At 40.8% G+C, this 15,876-nt stretch overlaps 1 protein-coding gene across 1 annotated transcript in view; it reads right to left on the minus strand.

The window, feature by feature from the left end:
* Positions 1–15,876, minus strand: part of SHTN1 (shootin 1) — a 147,383-nt gene that overhangs the window by 16,709 nt on the left and 114,798 nt on the right. Inside the window, exons 12-14 of the mRNA XM_054983737.1 lie at positions 12,702–12,784; positions 2,998–3,104; positions 1,602–1,655 (exon numbers count right to left, since the gene is read on the minus strand). Coding sequence (XP_054839712.1) covers positions 1,602–1,655; positions 2,998–3,104; positions 12,702–12,784 — 244 coding nt within the window. The remainder of the gene's footprint in view (positions 1–1,601; positions 1,656–2,997; positions 3,105–12,701; positions 12,785–15,876) is intronic.

The following is a 15,876-nucleotide window of genomic DNA, read 5'->3' on the forward strand; positions in this document are numbered from 1 at the left end:
TTGGGATTCAAGCTACGTTTTACAGTGATATTCTTTCAAAATTAAGTATCTGAAACCAGCAAGACTATTCTATAACAACTATGGTAACAGTTGCTCTTTTATTTCCAATAGACAGGCCTATAAACACAATATTGCATTTTGGGCCTGAATAAAAAGGAGGCAACAGCTTTGGAATCTGCTGAATGAGACAATATGGAATGTTAAACTCTTTCTGCACAACTTCACTTCCTAAAATGGAAATAATTATTTACTTTGCAGGGCTCTTTTGAGGGTGAACTTGATGAAAGCTATAAAACTATAAAATATTTCTAAAACACGTTTGGAAAGATAACATCAGTTAAATATATTACTGACTCCCAAACTGTGAGGAAAACTTTAGATTTGAAAAGTGGAAGGCGGATTGTGGAAAAATACACGCTCCAGAAGGATTCTGGTTCTGCCATACAGGTTCTTCTTTCCACCACTGCACCATGCTCATAGCTATACAGAGGGCCATAGAAGGGTAACTGGAGATTCTGTACTCCTTCCATCTAGCTGGACATTCACTAACCCAGGCTGATCTTAGCAAATATATTACTACTTCTGGAATCTGATTGCCTGAGGTGGGCAGGGCGAATGTGAAGTTGTCATTGGACGTCATGGAATCATTGTCACTTCCTAAAGCTTTTGATAAGTCAGAATGACATGCAGTGCAAGGGACTTTTTAAGGTCTTGCAACATTAATTGGTTGCAGGATTCAAGGTGATCCCAGATCAAACTCACTCTCTGACTCCAACTCAGGCTCCTTACAGCCTTGGGAACATGAAATGGAGATTCCATGAGATTTGTCCCCTATCCGAAGAGTCCATCATATTCCCCACAGAGGGTGTACACAAACTGCGGTTCCTAGGAATGCACATATCAACAATCTTGGGAAGAAAATGGAAAATGCAACATGTAATTCTTTAAATTGGCACATCTTCTGAGACTCCAACAAAACAGCACTTAATTCTGGATGTTTCCTTCAATTATGTTAAATCCTACATTTTGTTAATATTCTGAATTTAACCGAGCACGTATATTATTAACAAGGAACTCCTTGGCATTGTCCTCATGCTACGAATCTGGTAGTACTGCAAATAAAGTAATCTGTTTTATATCAAGCCTGACATGGAACAAATTAATATCACTTTGTTTATAACAATTATATGGAAGCCTACAAGAAATGCATAATTAACACAGTAACAATATGCATATAAGTATTTAGTATTACGCCTCCAAATCCTATTTCTCCCGTCTCACTGTGCTAATGACTAGTCTTGAGAATACATTAGAAGCTGGTTTTATAAAGTGCTTCTTTTAATTCTAATAGTCAAAAGATTTGCAAAGAGCAAGTTAGATCTTATTATGGTAGATATTTAGTACCTGTTCTGATTCCTATGTGATCCAAGGAATTACATCCCTACTGAGCTCCTGGCCCCCCCAAAACTCCATCCTTTCATGCACCATTCCTCCGAAACTTCAGGAATTTCCCAAGATGGAAGTGGTAACCCTAACTTATCCATCCTTTTCCCTGTAAGGCAATTTCCCACCAAATATGTAAAGAAAATATTTTTTTTTACCAAAATTCCCTTTAGTTCTTTCACTGCACTCTCAGAGGCCTTGGGAACTTCTGGCTGTAATAATAATAATAAAAAAGCATTTGTCTAGATTTTTTTTGCAGACACTGAATAAAGCATTTAAAAGCATAAAGAGGGAAATCATATTCTGGTAGAAAAGTACAAGCAGTGGGATTCCACTACAAATCCCCGGTCTACCCATAAGGCAGAATAAGATGGTAGACTGGGCCAGACCATTTCAGACAGCAGGTGGTGACACATTTTTAGTGCTCTCCCTATGTAAAAAAGTTACTGTGTGATAATTTTCTACTTTGTTAATTTATTAATACAAGGAAACTTTTAAAAGCGTAATCTTTCACTTGTAGTACAAAGTGGTGCAGTCTATTTGACTGCCTCTGCACCCAGGACTCTGCTGCCTCATTACCTCATTCTGGTTTGTGGGTGGACCAGCACAAAATCTTGGGAATGCCTTTGTTTCAATGTACAGTGACTGATTGGATTAGAGCAATATAAATGGAACAAATCTTGACCGTTCAAAGCTACAGGTGGGAAGAGGTAAAAACAAAGGCAAGAGGGGAGGGAAGAATAAAAGAGTTAGCCCTTCCTCCCTACATACTGTGGCTCCATCTATATTTTTGGGATGGTGGTGGTGGGAATATTAAGAGATGCAACCACAGATCTCAATGTAATATACAGCAGGCCTTAAAACAGCAGAACTTGTCAAATATTTATAATCCTTTCAGAAGCTTTAATTAGGGTGGGGAGGCAGAAGTGCATAGCAGGCTACTTCCTCTTTTCCTTGCTGTTTAACATAATCAAACTCTTTTTTCCCACTAGCCAGACTGTTTTTTTTGCTGCTTTCTGTTGATGCTAATTCATGTGCATAAACTATGGGACAGTGAAGGGATACTGAAGATAATTCTGTCACATGTACATACTATTCTTTTCAGCAAGCCTAGATAGCTACAAATGGCAGAAGCCTATCAGGCCATCAAAAAGCCTACTCAAATTATGTTTGTGGCCACTTTTACTACTGCCAAGGGCTTTTCTGGTTCCAGCTTCATTGTGATACCCGTGAGGGGGGAGTGATTCAGGGACCCAGGGAGCTTGGCATACTTTGCAGTTTGCTTGGTTAGGTCTGGGGTGGGCGTGCAAAGAGGGCCCTGGAGGGAATTTTTGCCTGGATGTCTAGGATGGTTCTTAATAGCTAAACACAAAGGATTCTGTCTGAGAACAAAGTAATAATGCCTGAGGACTTTCAGGACCCTTCTGTCAGAGAAGGACAGGGCAGATATGCCACAGTAATAAGAAAAATACACTGCTCAACCATTTCTACACACAATTCATTCCCCTTCTCCTTACACACACATTTTAATCGCAGGAGCTACTAATGACAAACCTTTCTCTTAGTACGGCTCGTCTGATTAACAGGTCTAAGGTGAACCCCCTTTTTAATTCTATCCATCATTTCTTCCACTGCTTGTCTCTTCAGATCTGTTATTTCTCCTATTTCAAAACAAATACAGGTCAAATTAAAAACACTGAAAGTTCCTGCTATTAGAGAATACATTTCTTTCTTTTAATTTGCCTTTCATGGGTATACTGGTGAATAAAAAGAAAATGGGATGTGGGAACACTATACCTTACTCATATCATAACTACTGCACCTAGTATTAGATGTAAAACAAAAAAACCCCTTGCTTTGCTTCTTGGAGCATGGATTTTCAAAATATGTCACAGGAACAGGAAGGATAGCTTGCAGAGTAACAGATTCAGATGCTCATTCTCCCCTCCTCCCACTCCTGCTGTGAGGTGTTACCCTCCATCCACCACTGACATACACCATTGATGGTGCCATAAGTAGAAAGCAACTGTGCTGCTGATGAAGTGTTACAAAGCAAAGAACTGTATAGGTGAAGTGCTCAACTGCTGGTTGTGTTTGTTGGAGGCAAGACGAAAAAATGGAATCAATGTGACTTCCAGGGAATGGAACAGCAGATGGGATATCTTAAACAAAGGCAAAAGTTCCTGGCACAAGTTTACAGTATTGTTTAGCTACATTTGAGTAATCTTATTGTAAGCTAAATAATAAATAAGAACTTTGACCTACTGCCAAGATTTATCACTGTAGTCTGCAAGCAGACTCTGAAAAGCATAGTTACACTTCCCCCCCACATCCTTCTTGTACAAGTTATGTGTATGGGATATTAAATTCACCCTACTATAATCTGTTTGTTCAGTTAATTGGCATTACTTGACAGAGATACTTGAACTGCTCCATTTACTTTTCTGCCAAACAGGTAAACGGCAAATACCTTCTACTACTTTCACTAAGTTTGGTACATTTACTACTGTACAGATGAAGTTAAGAAAGATGTGATTTCTGTGCATTAAAATGCGTGCAACTTTAAACCTGTAAAGAGCCTGCTCTTTTTATAGCACTGTAAAGGGGAAAAAAGATTTCTACAGACTGCTGGATCCTAAAGAAAGGACACAAGTTTCAAAGAAAAGCCAGAAATAAGTTGTGTACAATATATTAACACCTTCCTTTCATGAAATGAAAATAGCCTCCTTCCCCCACTACTTTAGCCCCATTTTTAACCTTAGCAACTGAATTCCAACCTCAGTAGGAAGATCCTTCTTTGCTTCCAGAAGACATTTGGGTAGAAAAATGAACATTTGCAGTTGAGCAGCAGACTGCAAAAGCAGCACACTAAATGACATATTCTGTTCACACGGATGAAATACACAACTTCTGGTTGACATCAGAAACTGAAATGAGCTCTAGAATAGTCTCTAAAATATATGTATATTCAAGATCACCCAACACAGATCAATGCCCCATAGCTATCTTTAAACACTTCGTTGTATTCACAGCAATGGTGGTTATAAAGTATGGAACTTCCAGACCTTTCAGTGTAAGGCTATGGGTGAAACAGAGCTATGAACCCACCTCAGGACCAGTGAGTGGCGGTTCTGCAAGATTAATTAATTCAGTGTACGAGGTGGCTATTGCACATATGTGGCACATGAACAGTCCACAATGTTAAGCACATTATATTGAAATGTGAAAGAGGATAAATGAACTAAGTCCACAAAGAGCAAGATCTGGATCCAGTAGCACCTTAAAAACAAATTAGATTTCCAGAATACGAGCTTCTGAGAGTCAGAGCTGCCTTTGACATCTCTCTGATGAAGGGGGCGCTGACTGTTGAAAACCTCATACCCTGGAAATCTAGTTGGTCTTTAAGGTGCTACTAGACCCAAATCTTGATCTTCTACTACAGACCAACATGGCTACCCACCTGAAACTAAATCACTAAAGGGAGTGTTACTTTGGTCCCTATAACCTAGGACACTTTGATTCAAATTCCTGCTATTGACAATGAGCTCACAGGCTAGTGGTGAAATAAATACTCTCTCCTGGGCACAATTCTCCACTACTAAAATTTGAACACTATCCTGAATGAGGTAATTATGAACATGAGCATGAATAAGGACTGATAGGCTTGCACACTTAAATGTATCAATACACAGGAAACAACTTGAGTTATTTTCATTGCCTTAAAGAAAAAGGTAACCCTTTATTCCACAAAGAAAGCAAAAAGCCCTTTCTCAAATGAAGGCAAAGAACTTTATATGGATATGTTTATGTTCAAGGAAAGAGGAATGAAGCCATTTAATTAGAACACTGCAATTAGAAAATTCTAGGCCATGTCTGTTTCTCCCTCAGTCTGTTTCTCCCTCTCAATCTCTTTCAGAATATTGATGATCCACAGAAAAAGTGTTCTTCTGGGAAATTAAAGCCTGACTTTAAATAGCTGTCCAATACAGACAATCTGTTTCAAATATAAATGCCTATTTTGTCTGTGAAGAATAGAAACTATAGATTTAAAGCCCTTAATGAACATCCACAGCAAGCTGGAAGCTACACACAATAACTGAGGTAAGAGACAGCTGTTGCAGTTTTAATATACAGTTGAATCATTTAGCAATGAGCAGTTTACTCTGAGTGTTAGGGAAGGTCAGAGCTGTTAAAAATACATATTAAAGAACAAAAAAGCCTCATTATGCTCTGCACTCAGAGAAGATTTTCAACGAAGTCAGTGGAGAGCTGTGTGCCAAGGAGTATAGTGCAAGGGGATAAAGTTCCTATTTTAGAAATCCTAAGCAGGTCTACTCAGTATCCTATTCAGGACTAAAGATGGGCACAAACCAAAATATGAACTAAAATTAAGTATGAACCTGGCTGGTTCGTGGTTCACAAACCATGGTTTGTCAGATTCCATTTCTGATGAACCTCCACGAACTTTAGGCTGGTTTGTTTTGTTTTTTGGTTCGTCACTACAGACAGCCTGGTGCCAATCAATCAGTTTCCTAAGCAACAGAGGATGGACTTCCTGCGGGCCTTCTGATGGCCCGGAAGTGATGGTTTTCTGACCTGGATTTGAAGTTTTCACGAACCAAATGAGCCGGTTTGCAAACCAGGGGAAGGTTCGTGAAAGTTCGTGGGTCGTGAAATTTGATGAGCCACAAACCACATGGTTCAGTTTTTTTCCAGTTCGTGCCCATCTCTGCTTAGGACTATTCAATGAGACTTGCTGCTGGGAAAGTGTTCTTAGGATTGCATTGTAACTCTCCAAGCTAGACATCTATGTTTTTTAATATACAAGTAGCTGAGTGAGTGCACATTCATGAGACCTTAAAGTTGCCAGGGCTGTGCAGAAAGACATCAAATTGAGTGACAACTGGAAGGACATTTCCTGTAAGCTGTAATTATATGTATGGTTTGTGTGATACTGGTTCAGACTCTGGTATACAAGTCTTCTTCTTGCTAAGCAAGCTATTCTAGGTAAAATGTATGTTTAGACAACTCAGTTTTACTCAATTTCATGCTATGTCTATTTCATAACCCTGTAACAAGTGGCCACTACTGAGGATGGTGACATTGATCCACTCAAAACCATTGGGTTTACCTGGAGAATTAATAAGCATAAAGCCTGTTTGGCACTTTATTATTATTATTAACTTCATTTATAGCCCACCTTTCTCACTGTGATTCAAGGTAGATTGCAAAATATGAAAAGCAATCCAATTAGAAAGTAAGGGCCTCTAATAAAGAAAAAACTAGGATTACAAAACTGGAAAATAATACAAACAGAAAACTGTCTAATGTAATAAAACTTTCTAAGGCATGACAAACTATAATGAAGAAAGGAGGTTACAATAGTAAAGGACATTGCTGTAAAAAAGTGTGGTGATTGCATAAATGAACCAATGGAACCTTTTAGCTAAAAGGGTAATAGCAGGACAAACAATTCCCAGAGAAAGAAACTGAAAGGTTTCTTCTCAGATAAAATCTAGTCTTGAGTGCTCACATTGTTTTTTTAAGGCAGAGGACATCTGTTATCTTGTGAAGACCAACTCTAATAAGGCCCATAGGTAAGAACTGCCCTCTCCTTAACTACCTGTGCCCAAACCTGTAGAAATTCCATATATCTATACTTTCCAGCTGCTTGCCACCTCTATATAGGAAAATGCTCTTTTAATTTTTATTTGATAATTTTTTGTTATATGAATAACTATATGTTTAAACATTTAAGGGCCAAACTGCATGAGATACTGGAGATCCACAATTGGGCCCCCTGGATCTTTAAATTTTTACAAATAGCAGATGCAGGTAGGGATAGACTGTGAACTTAAAATGCACAAGGAAAAGCCAGGCTGCCCATTGGCAGCAGTGCAGGAAAAGGCAGTGATTGAGCTGAGACTCATTGGTGGTGACACTGGCCATATTTCAGCTGAATGGCCCCTGCAGTGCTGGAGGAGCCATGAGAGCTTGCCTCTATGCTCCTGGCTGCCAGTGGCACTCCAAGGCAGTGGCACATGAGAAACTTTTCCAGCAAGATAAATGGCCAGTCCACTTCCAGATGTAGGGGACAAATTAGATTGGTATCACAGCACTGAGTGAGGATTTAACTCCCTCCCACACATACCAGACAGTATTATGTGACCTAGTATGGAAAACATGGGGGGGGGGGGTTGTATGTTTCTTTTAATGTGGCAGATGGTGCTACCCAGGGCCAATTTACTTCAGGAGAAAGGCATGAGAGGAAAAACCAGTCCTCCTTTCATAGCACCGCAGGCCCAAATCCCACCCTCTCCCTGGGCCCAGCATGGCTATTTGCAGGGCTTTTTTTCAGGGGGAACGTGGTAGAATGGAGTTCCGGCACCTCTTGAAAATACTCGGCAATAGTGCTTGAAAATGATAATATTTCAAAGAAACCCATGTGTTTCTTCCTCGTTTCCCTCTTGAGAGTTCCGCCACCTCTTTTCCCAGAAAAAAAAACCCCTGGCTATTTGTAAAAGTTTTAAAAGACAAAATATCTGATAACGGATATCAAGTCTCATCAAGTGTGCCTAACAGGCTCACCAAAGCCTAGCAAAAATGTGAATAGACATGCGAGAATGCCTCTGTTGCCAACTAAGCCTGCAGTGTTCCTCCACCCTCTAGATTCTGAGGTAAATGGTGATATTGATGCCAGTTTTTCTGGTTGTAGGCAGACAGGCAGCCACACCACATGGACTGCCTGTGCCCAAGTATGAAAACTATCAAGAATAGGAAAATGTTTGTGCTTCTGTGGTTGAATTTAGCAGAAGAGAGAAAGAAGGGAGCAGGATGAAAAAATTTAAAAGACTGAAGAAAAAAAATTGTCTTAACTCTCTGCATTTCCCATTCTTCTAGGTGTCCAGAGGGCAGTCGTTGTACCTGGGATAGCACCATCAGCTTGTCAAAAAACAGGGAAAGAAGGAGTTCCTTACCCTCTGAGATCACAAATGGAAAAACAGGAAGGCTGGTGACCTGCTATTGCAACATTCTCAACAAGACTACATAACTGAAGGTCAACCTTAACAGTCAATTTAAGGAAAAAAATCCATATATTGATAATACATGTGAAGAACATCCCTGGTGGGTGGGGGCTCTCCCATGACCTACCATTCATAAGCTCATCAGTGCTAACTAGTCTCACACTGCTGGGTGAGTAGACTGCCTTCTGAACATCTAGAAGTATAGGAACTTATGTAGTCTCTTCCTCTCAAAGATGTGCAATGTTTTAATCTGGTTTCTACAAAACAGTAATAGTTCCAGGATGGGATCCCATTGGCTTAAGGATGTATCTGAAAAAACTAGGATCCCCATAAAGTAATTCTAGGCTGCATAGGCCAAGGAAATAATGTTGGAATACCTAGGATAGATATCATATCCAGTCAGGATTTCTTTTCTTCTCCATGGGATCCTAAAATCAGAGCACTAGTTGGGGTGGAGAGCAATGGTCTGTATTTTTCTAGGGGATGCTTCATTAGATCCCCAGCAGATAGAGATTAAGTAGCTCTACTCATACTCTCACAAGTGCTATGCTACCCCATCTCAGAGCCTACAATAAATCTAATTGAGTCCAAGGAAATGTGCCAGAGAGAAACTATTTAAAAGAGCCACGAGAGCTACATGTGTACCCTCTTCTGCTTTCTTTAATAGCTGATCAGTGCATGCCCCTGTTAACTTAGCTGACTCAAGGAGGTCTGAACCTATACGCTTTCTAGCCATTAGATGCTTGGCCCAACACCAAAGGGCTGGTTTGCCTTAACTCATGTGTTGTTAGACCTGCGTATTTTATAAAGGCCTCTTCCTTCCTATGAAATCATTTGAGTGGAAAGAACTCTTTGTGGCTGCCAACAAGTCTCCTCTTTCTACCCTCCATGAATTTGCATGATTCTCTTTTAAAACCATCTAAGCTACTGGTCATCACCACATCCTGTTAGGAAAGATATTTTTACAGCTTTCATAGCCCACAAGCCCACCATTCTATACTCTTTGGTACAATCCATAAACTTGATTGCTTCATTGTTCATCCTGAGTCAAAGGATAAAAGAAGTGCCATGCTGGATCAGACCAATTGTCCATTTAGTCCAGTATCCTGTGTCACACAGTGGTCAAACATTCACCTTGGGTGGTGAACAAACAGGGTATAGAGGCTGAAGCCTTTCCCTAATGTTGCCTCTTAGCACTGGAATTCAGAGGTTTGCTACACCTGAATGTTAGGATTCCCTTTGATCCTTACGGCTAGTAGTCATTCATGGAAACATTCTCCATTAATTGTCTAAACAATCAGTGTAATATTTGTTAGTTTCCAATCCTTTGGTACTGAGGCCATGTTTAGTGGTAAGTTACCTATGCTGGTTAGAAGATCAGTTTTACATTTGAGTTACTGGAGAACTCTTGGGTGTATGCCATCTGGCCACGGAGATTTACCTGAGGTACTTTACTTGGTTTTATGTGGTTTTAATACGTTTCCAAGAATACTGGATAGATTTGACTTTTTATTCTCTCTTTTAGCTTCCTTCTGACTAGTCCCCTCATTTTTTAAAAGTTCCATATTCTGAAATAAAATGTGATCATTTTGGAATTTTGGGGCAACTTTCCCATGGACTAGATTCTGCGGGGAATGAGCCTACCACATGCCTCCTGAACCCGTGTCCATCATGGCTGGTGAAAGCCAATGTTGACGGATTACGGGATTCTTTGGAGGCCATTTTCAAGTTGTGCTTGAGCTCTTGGGTTTTTCCCAGAGCACTTAAGGAGGCTGTGGTGAGGCCTCTTTTAAAGAAACCATCGTTGGATCCAGCCGACCCACTCAGTTACTGCCTAGTCTCGAACCTCCCGTTTCTGAGAAAGGTGATTGAGTGGGCAGCAGAGAACCAACTGCAGAATTTCCTGAAGGAGACCTTGGCCCTAGATCCCTTCCAGTCTGAATTTCACTCGGGACACGGGGTGGAGACATTGCTGGTCACCCTCACAGATGATCTTCGCAGACACCTGGATCGAGGTGGATCGGCGCTGCTGATTTTATTAGATCTTTCAGTGGCATTTGATACGGTCAATTATGATCTTTGGACCCACTGCCTCACCGATGTGGGAATTCAGGGGACAGCACTACAGTGGCTTGTCTCCTTTCTTCATGGTCGGGGACAGAGGGTGGTGCTAGGGGATAAGTTATCGTCCTGTCGGCCACTAGTATGTGGTGTGCCGCAGGAGGCAATACTCTCCCCACTACTGTTTAACATCTATATGCGCCCCCTCACCCAGTTGGTGTGGAGTTTCGGGCTTGGGTGCCACCAATATGTGGATGGCACCCAGCTTTATCTGTTGATGGATGGCCAGACTGGATCTGCCCCAGATGTCCTGGAGCATGCTTTTGAAGCCATGGCTGTATGGTTAAAACAAAGTCGGCTGAAATTAAACCCTGCAAAGACAGAGACCATGTACCTGAGTCGCAGAAACGTGGATTTGGGACCCAGCTTTCTGCACTTGATGGGGCAGTGCTTACGCCAGCCCCAAGAGTCAGGAGCCTGGGGGTGATCTTGGATGCCTCCTTGACAATGGAGGCCCAGAGCACGGCAGTTGCCAGGCCCTTGTTTTTCTATATTCGACAGGCCAGGCAGCTCGTCCCCTATCTCTTGTCCCATGACTTGACTACAGTGGTCCAGGCAATGGTCACCTCTAGATTAGACTACTGTAACATGTTCTACACAGGGCTTCCCCTGAACCTCATCTGGCGGCTGCAACTGGTGCAGAATGAGGTGGTGCATGTTATCACAGGTTTGCCGATGCATGAGCATATAGTGCCGGCACTGTGTTAGCTGCCTCTCCCCATATGAATCCCAGAGGACTCTCCGCTCCAGTGAGAAACATCTGCTAAAGGTCCCTGGACCCAGGGAGGCCCGCCTGGCATCAACCAGGGCCAGGGTCTTCTGAGTCCTGGCCCCAGCCTGGTGGAACGCTCTGTCTAATAAGACCAAGGCACAGCAAGATTTTTTATCTTTTCTCCAGGCCTGTAAGACGGAGCTGTTCCGCCCATATGGGCAGTGCTAGGCGGAGCCCCTCTGGCCAGTTAACGGTGGATTAGGCCCTTCCCCACCACCAATATCCCTGCCCTGAGCCTGCTAAAAATGTGGGGAAGGTGGAATATAAATCGAAAACAAACAAACAAACAAACAAACAAATAAATAAAATGTGAAACTTAATAGAACTGTGCTCACTGTTCTCAATAGGAATAATGTCTACATCTCACACTGGTCTTGAGCTCTACTCAGAACCAGGTCTGGGGTCACTACTTCTTTAGTGAGATCTGTGACCAACTGCTACAAAGCAAAGTCATCCAGGGCATTTATGAAAACGCTATGAAGCACTGGTCCTAGGGGGAATTCACTGCTATTTCCATTCCTTTCATTTACTTTTATGCTCTGCTTCCAGTTCCTTATTCCTTATCCAGTTACCATTTCATAAAACAATGAATCACTTGATCTTATCATGATTAAATTTATGGAGGAGGCTTTGTGCTCAAAAACAAATGACATAGAACTCCAAGCAGGTCCACAAGATAACCTATTCACATTCTCTTTTACATTCTCAAAGAACTCCAAAAAGCTGGATACTCCAAAATGTTTTTTCCTTTTTTTACACAACAGAGCTTATTCTATATACTTAATAATTTTAGATTTACTAATGCCTTTCACCAATGAAAAAAGAAGATAACATCATGTACATCATGTACAGAAGCCTCTGTGACTGAGAAATAAGAGAAGAAACCCGAGATGGAGCAAATAGACCTGTGGGTGGACAAAGATAGACAAGTGAGGGAGATGCAGAGAGTCCTGTTGCTTGCAAAACAAAAAAAGTATAACAATAACCGGATGTGGAATTGTGGCAAAATAGAGAAACAAACAAACACTGGAACTTGGCTGCGAATGTTGGGAAGATTCAGCTACAAAACAGAGCCAGCTCCTCTTGAGATTCAGTCATTGTGTACAGGATTTCTTGGCTTTGGGCTTCTTTTTGAATATGCTTCAGTCTTTTTGTAACACCTTCCGCTATTAGTCACAGATGAGAACAATCACTGATGAGGTTTGCTAACCTGATCAGTACTTAATATGGTGATTCTTCAAATAGAAGGTTTGTTTATTTAAACTAATTGTCTAGAAGGCACAGAAACTGTTTAAATACTCTGACAAAGGATTCATTTCACTGGAAAGAATGAGAAGTACCTGATTCTTGCAGAGGTGCCTTTTCTTTCTTGGTTGTGTTGCTGTTTGGATGAGACTTCTTACGAATCATTGACATGAGGGACCTTTCACAAAGTTAAGACACAATCACTATTTTTTCTCCTTGAGGACAACACAACTGTATTTTCAGTTCGTGCTTTAGAGCTCTTAGGTTCCATGTTGCCCACTGATTTGAGAGGAACACAAGGGCATAAACAGGAGTTCATATGACATGCATTATAAAAGGAGCCGGAGTTAACTGATAAACAGTTCACCTTATTGACAAGAGCGTGCTCAAACATTTCAAGGCAGAGACAGAAAAGTCACACCTTCAAAAAAAAAAAAAACTACCACCACCCAACGTATTATTTATTTCTCTATTGCTGTTGACAAGGCATAGTGCAAAACACTCAAGATCTGAATATTAAAAGGTAACATGGCACAGTGACATGTGTGACAAAATAAAGCCTTCTCACACAATAAAAAAATTGAAGGGTTAGAAATGTTAACATGGTGCATTACTCTCCAGAGAACAATGCTACGCAGCAGGGTGCCTCTATATTGTCCCCTCATTTCTACGGTATGTATTTGGTAGAATAGAGCTGCTGGTAAACAAACAAAATACAAATGGAAAATAAAAAACCCTCACGGTATCTGTGCTTTCTACAAATCTACAAAGCATGATATTAATTTTAAACAGGCACTGCTAAGTCAATATTTGACCAAATATAAGGGGTTTGTTGTCATTTCTTTCTTTGACAAAAAGCTTTTAAAATGCCTAAAGGGAAAAAAAAGTTATTATTATGTATTTGTACCAAGATGCCATGAGCACCTTTTAGAATGCAAAATAATAGGCAAATGAATAAATAAATCAGTGATCTTGAAGCAACCACCATGACTGCTTGGAATGTTAGGGGATAAGCATATTTTAGAACTGCAAGAACTCTACCAGTGTGTAAAAGCTAGCCTCTGTGACTTGTTACATGCTGATTAAATTGAAATTGACCAATTTTTGTTCTCGGTGTTAAAGGCTCTTTCTGCACAATCAGACAAAGTGTGCCCCAACCATATTTTAGCCTTTGTAAAATACTCATTCAAGCCCTGATCCAGTGACAAAAGCACAATATCCATTCTATGTATAATGGATATGGAGGAATAGCCACAGTGCAGTCTCACTCATTTATATGTGTACATAGTTTAAAAAAAATTACACCTCTCCCTCAAACAAAAATAGCACAAATATTGAATACAATGGCAGGGCAGTGGTTACCTTCCTGCTTTTATTGTTTTTATCTTTTAAAAAGTTCTCCCTGCCTTGCAAGTTAGTTCACAGAAGTTACTAGATCACAAGGTCCACTGGGCAACCTCTATATGCATTTATGTTTCTCAACTGTAGCACACGGATAGCTTGAATGAATTATACAAAAACTCAAACTCAAATTCTCTTCCGGCTGGCAACAGCTTCTCTGCCTGAAAGCAATCACTCCTCCTTTTTTGCAGCTCTCAGCATTCCATGCCTCCTGGAACACATTCATTCCTTGTTAAGAATATTTTTTTTTAATCTTATCTTGTTTTTCTGTATATCTTGGGAGTACCCTGATTAGTAAAAAGCCCTACCTTGTGTGGATAGCCTGATTTTGCTGCTTTAATTATTATTATTATAAGCCAGTAAGGGAGAGGGGACATCAGTTTCTCAAGTCTCACGACAGGAGCCTAGAAACCGGGGGCAGGGGGAGAGTAGTGTTTCAAAATTGTTCTCATCTTATCAAACTTCCTCAAAGTCCCCTATCTTGTTCTTACATAATAACAATCTGGAAGCTTCAGTGCAGAGATTGCACACAAAGCAATTTAGCACTGAGAATTTTTTTTAAGGTAAGTTCCCCAAACAGGGGGGAAGAATGGAGTTCATATTAGTAAAAGCCCAAGGCATATTCAATAATTGTTCATACATTTTATGCAGTCACATTCCAGGCACCGAGCATAATGGCAATGGATGTGTTATCATTAGAGAAGGGCACGAAGGAACTGAACCATGTGGTTCATCAAATTTCATGAACCATGAACTTTCATGAACCTGCCCCTCGTTCGCAAACCGGTTAGTTTTGGTTCATATTTCGGTTCATGCCCATCTCTAGTTATCATCTGGGGGCAATGACTGCTCAGAAAATCTGGCATACAGCAATGGAGGCACCAGCACTGGGATGGCCATCCTCAGTCATATTCCAAAACCCAGCACCCCAAAGAGCTTACTAATGAATCCTAATTTGCCACTGCAGAAAAGCAGCAGCTGCTGCTGCCACCACTACCACTTGCCTGTGCTCTCTAGGTCATAATAAAAATTGGTTCTTTCTTGCTTTTTGAGCACCAGTTTCCATCACTGGGTGGTAGTGATTCACCTCTGTCTGTCACATAGGGGGACAGAGTAGGTGGAAATGGCTGCTCCTTGCCATTGTATTATTATTGCCCATTCAAGGAGGCAAGTAGGCGGCAAAGAGCAGCTGCTGTCCATTACTCACCCGCCTTCTCCCCTACAAGTTAGTGGGTAGGTGAGCACCACCACACTTGTCCCCTTCACATGGACAGGAAGATTAGGAGTCACTGCCACAGACAGCAGTAGCGTAAGGCCCCGGCCCACCATAGGGCACTTGCTAAGACCCCCCTGAGCTGGAGCTGGTTCTGAGAGGCACAGTCTTTAAGGAAGGCAGGAGATTTTACATATCTGTTGTCCAAAAAAGCTGTGCTTTAAAACAAGACTTAGCTACATTTTAACATAATACTGATTCATTATTAGACATGCATTTCAAAAACAGTAATCACAAATGCTGTGATGTGAAGTCTATATATAATGATGTTATTGCTTTTTTCAATTAATGTTCTGGCATTGCAAGCCTAATTGATATGGGTTGCTAATTTAATAAAAGAATAACATACAATGTCTCAAGCAAAATGCTACTGTCACTGTTAGTTATACATCTAATTAATTATCCCAGTTGTTATACATTAACTATGTTGTTTACCATACCATCATTAGTAGTCAGGTAAAGTGTTTTGTAACTCTCTTACATATCTAAAGGGTTAAAACTGGCTAATACCAGTTGGTCTGTTAGCAAGCAACCTCAAGCTAGTGGTTGAGCTGCTGTAATGTGGGTAAGGCTCAGTGGTGCAATGTTAGCAAAAG

This window comes from Eublepharis macularius, chromosome 6, assembly GCF_028583425.1.
Source record: "Eublepharis macularius isolate TG4126 chromosome 6, MPM_Emac_v1.0, whole genome shotgun sequence".
Taxonomy (NCBI): domain Eukaryota; kingdom Metazoa; phylum Chordata; class Lepidosauria; order Squamata; family Eublepharidae; genus Eublepharis; species Eublepharis macularius.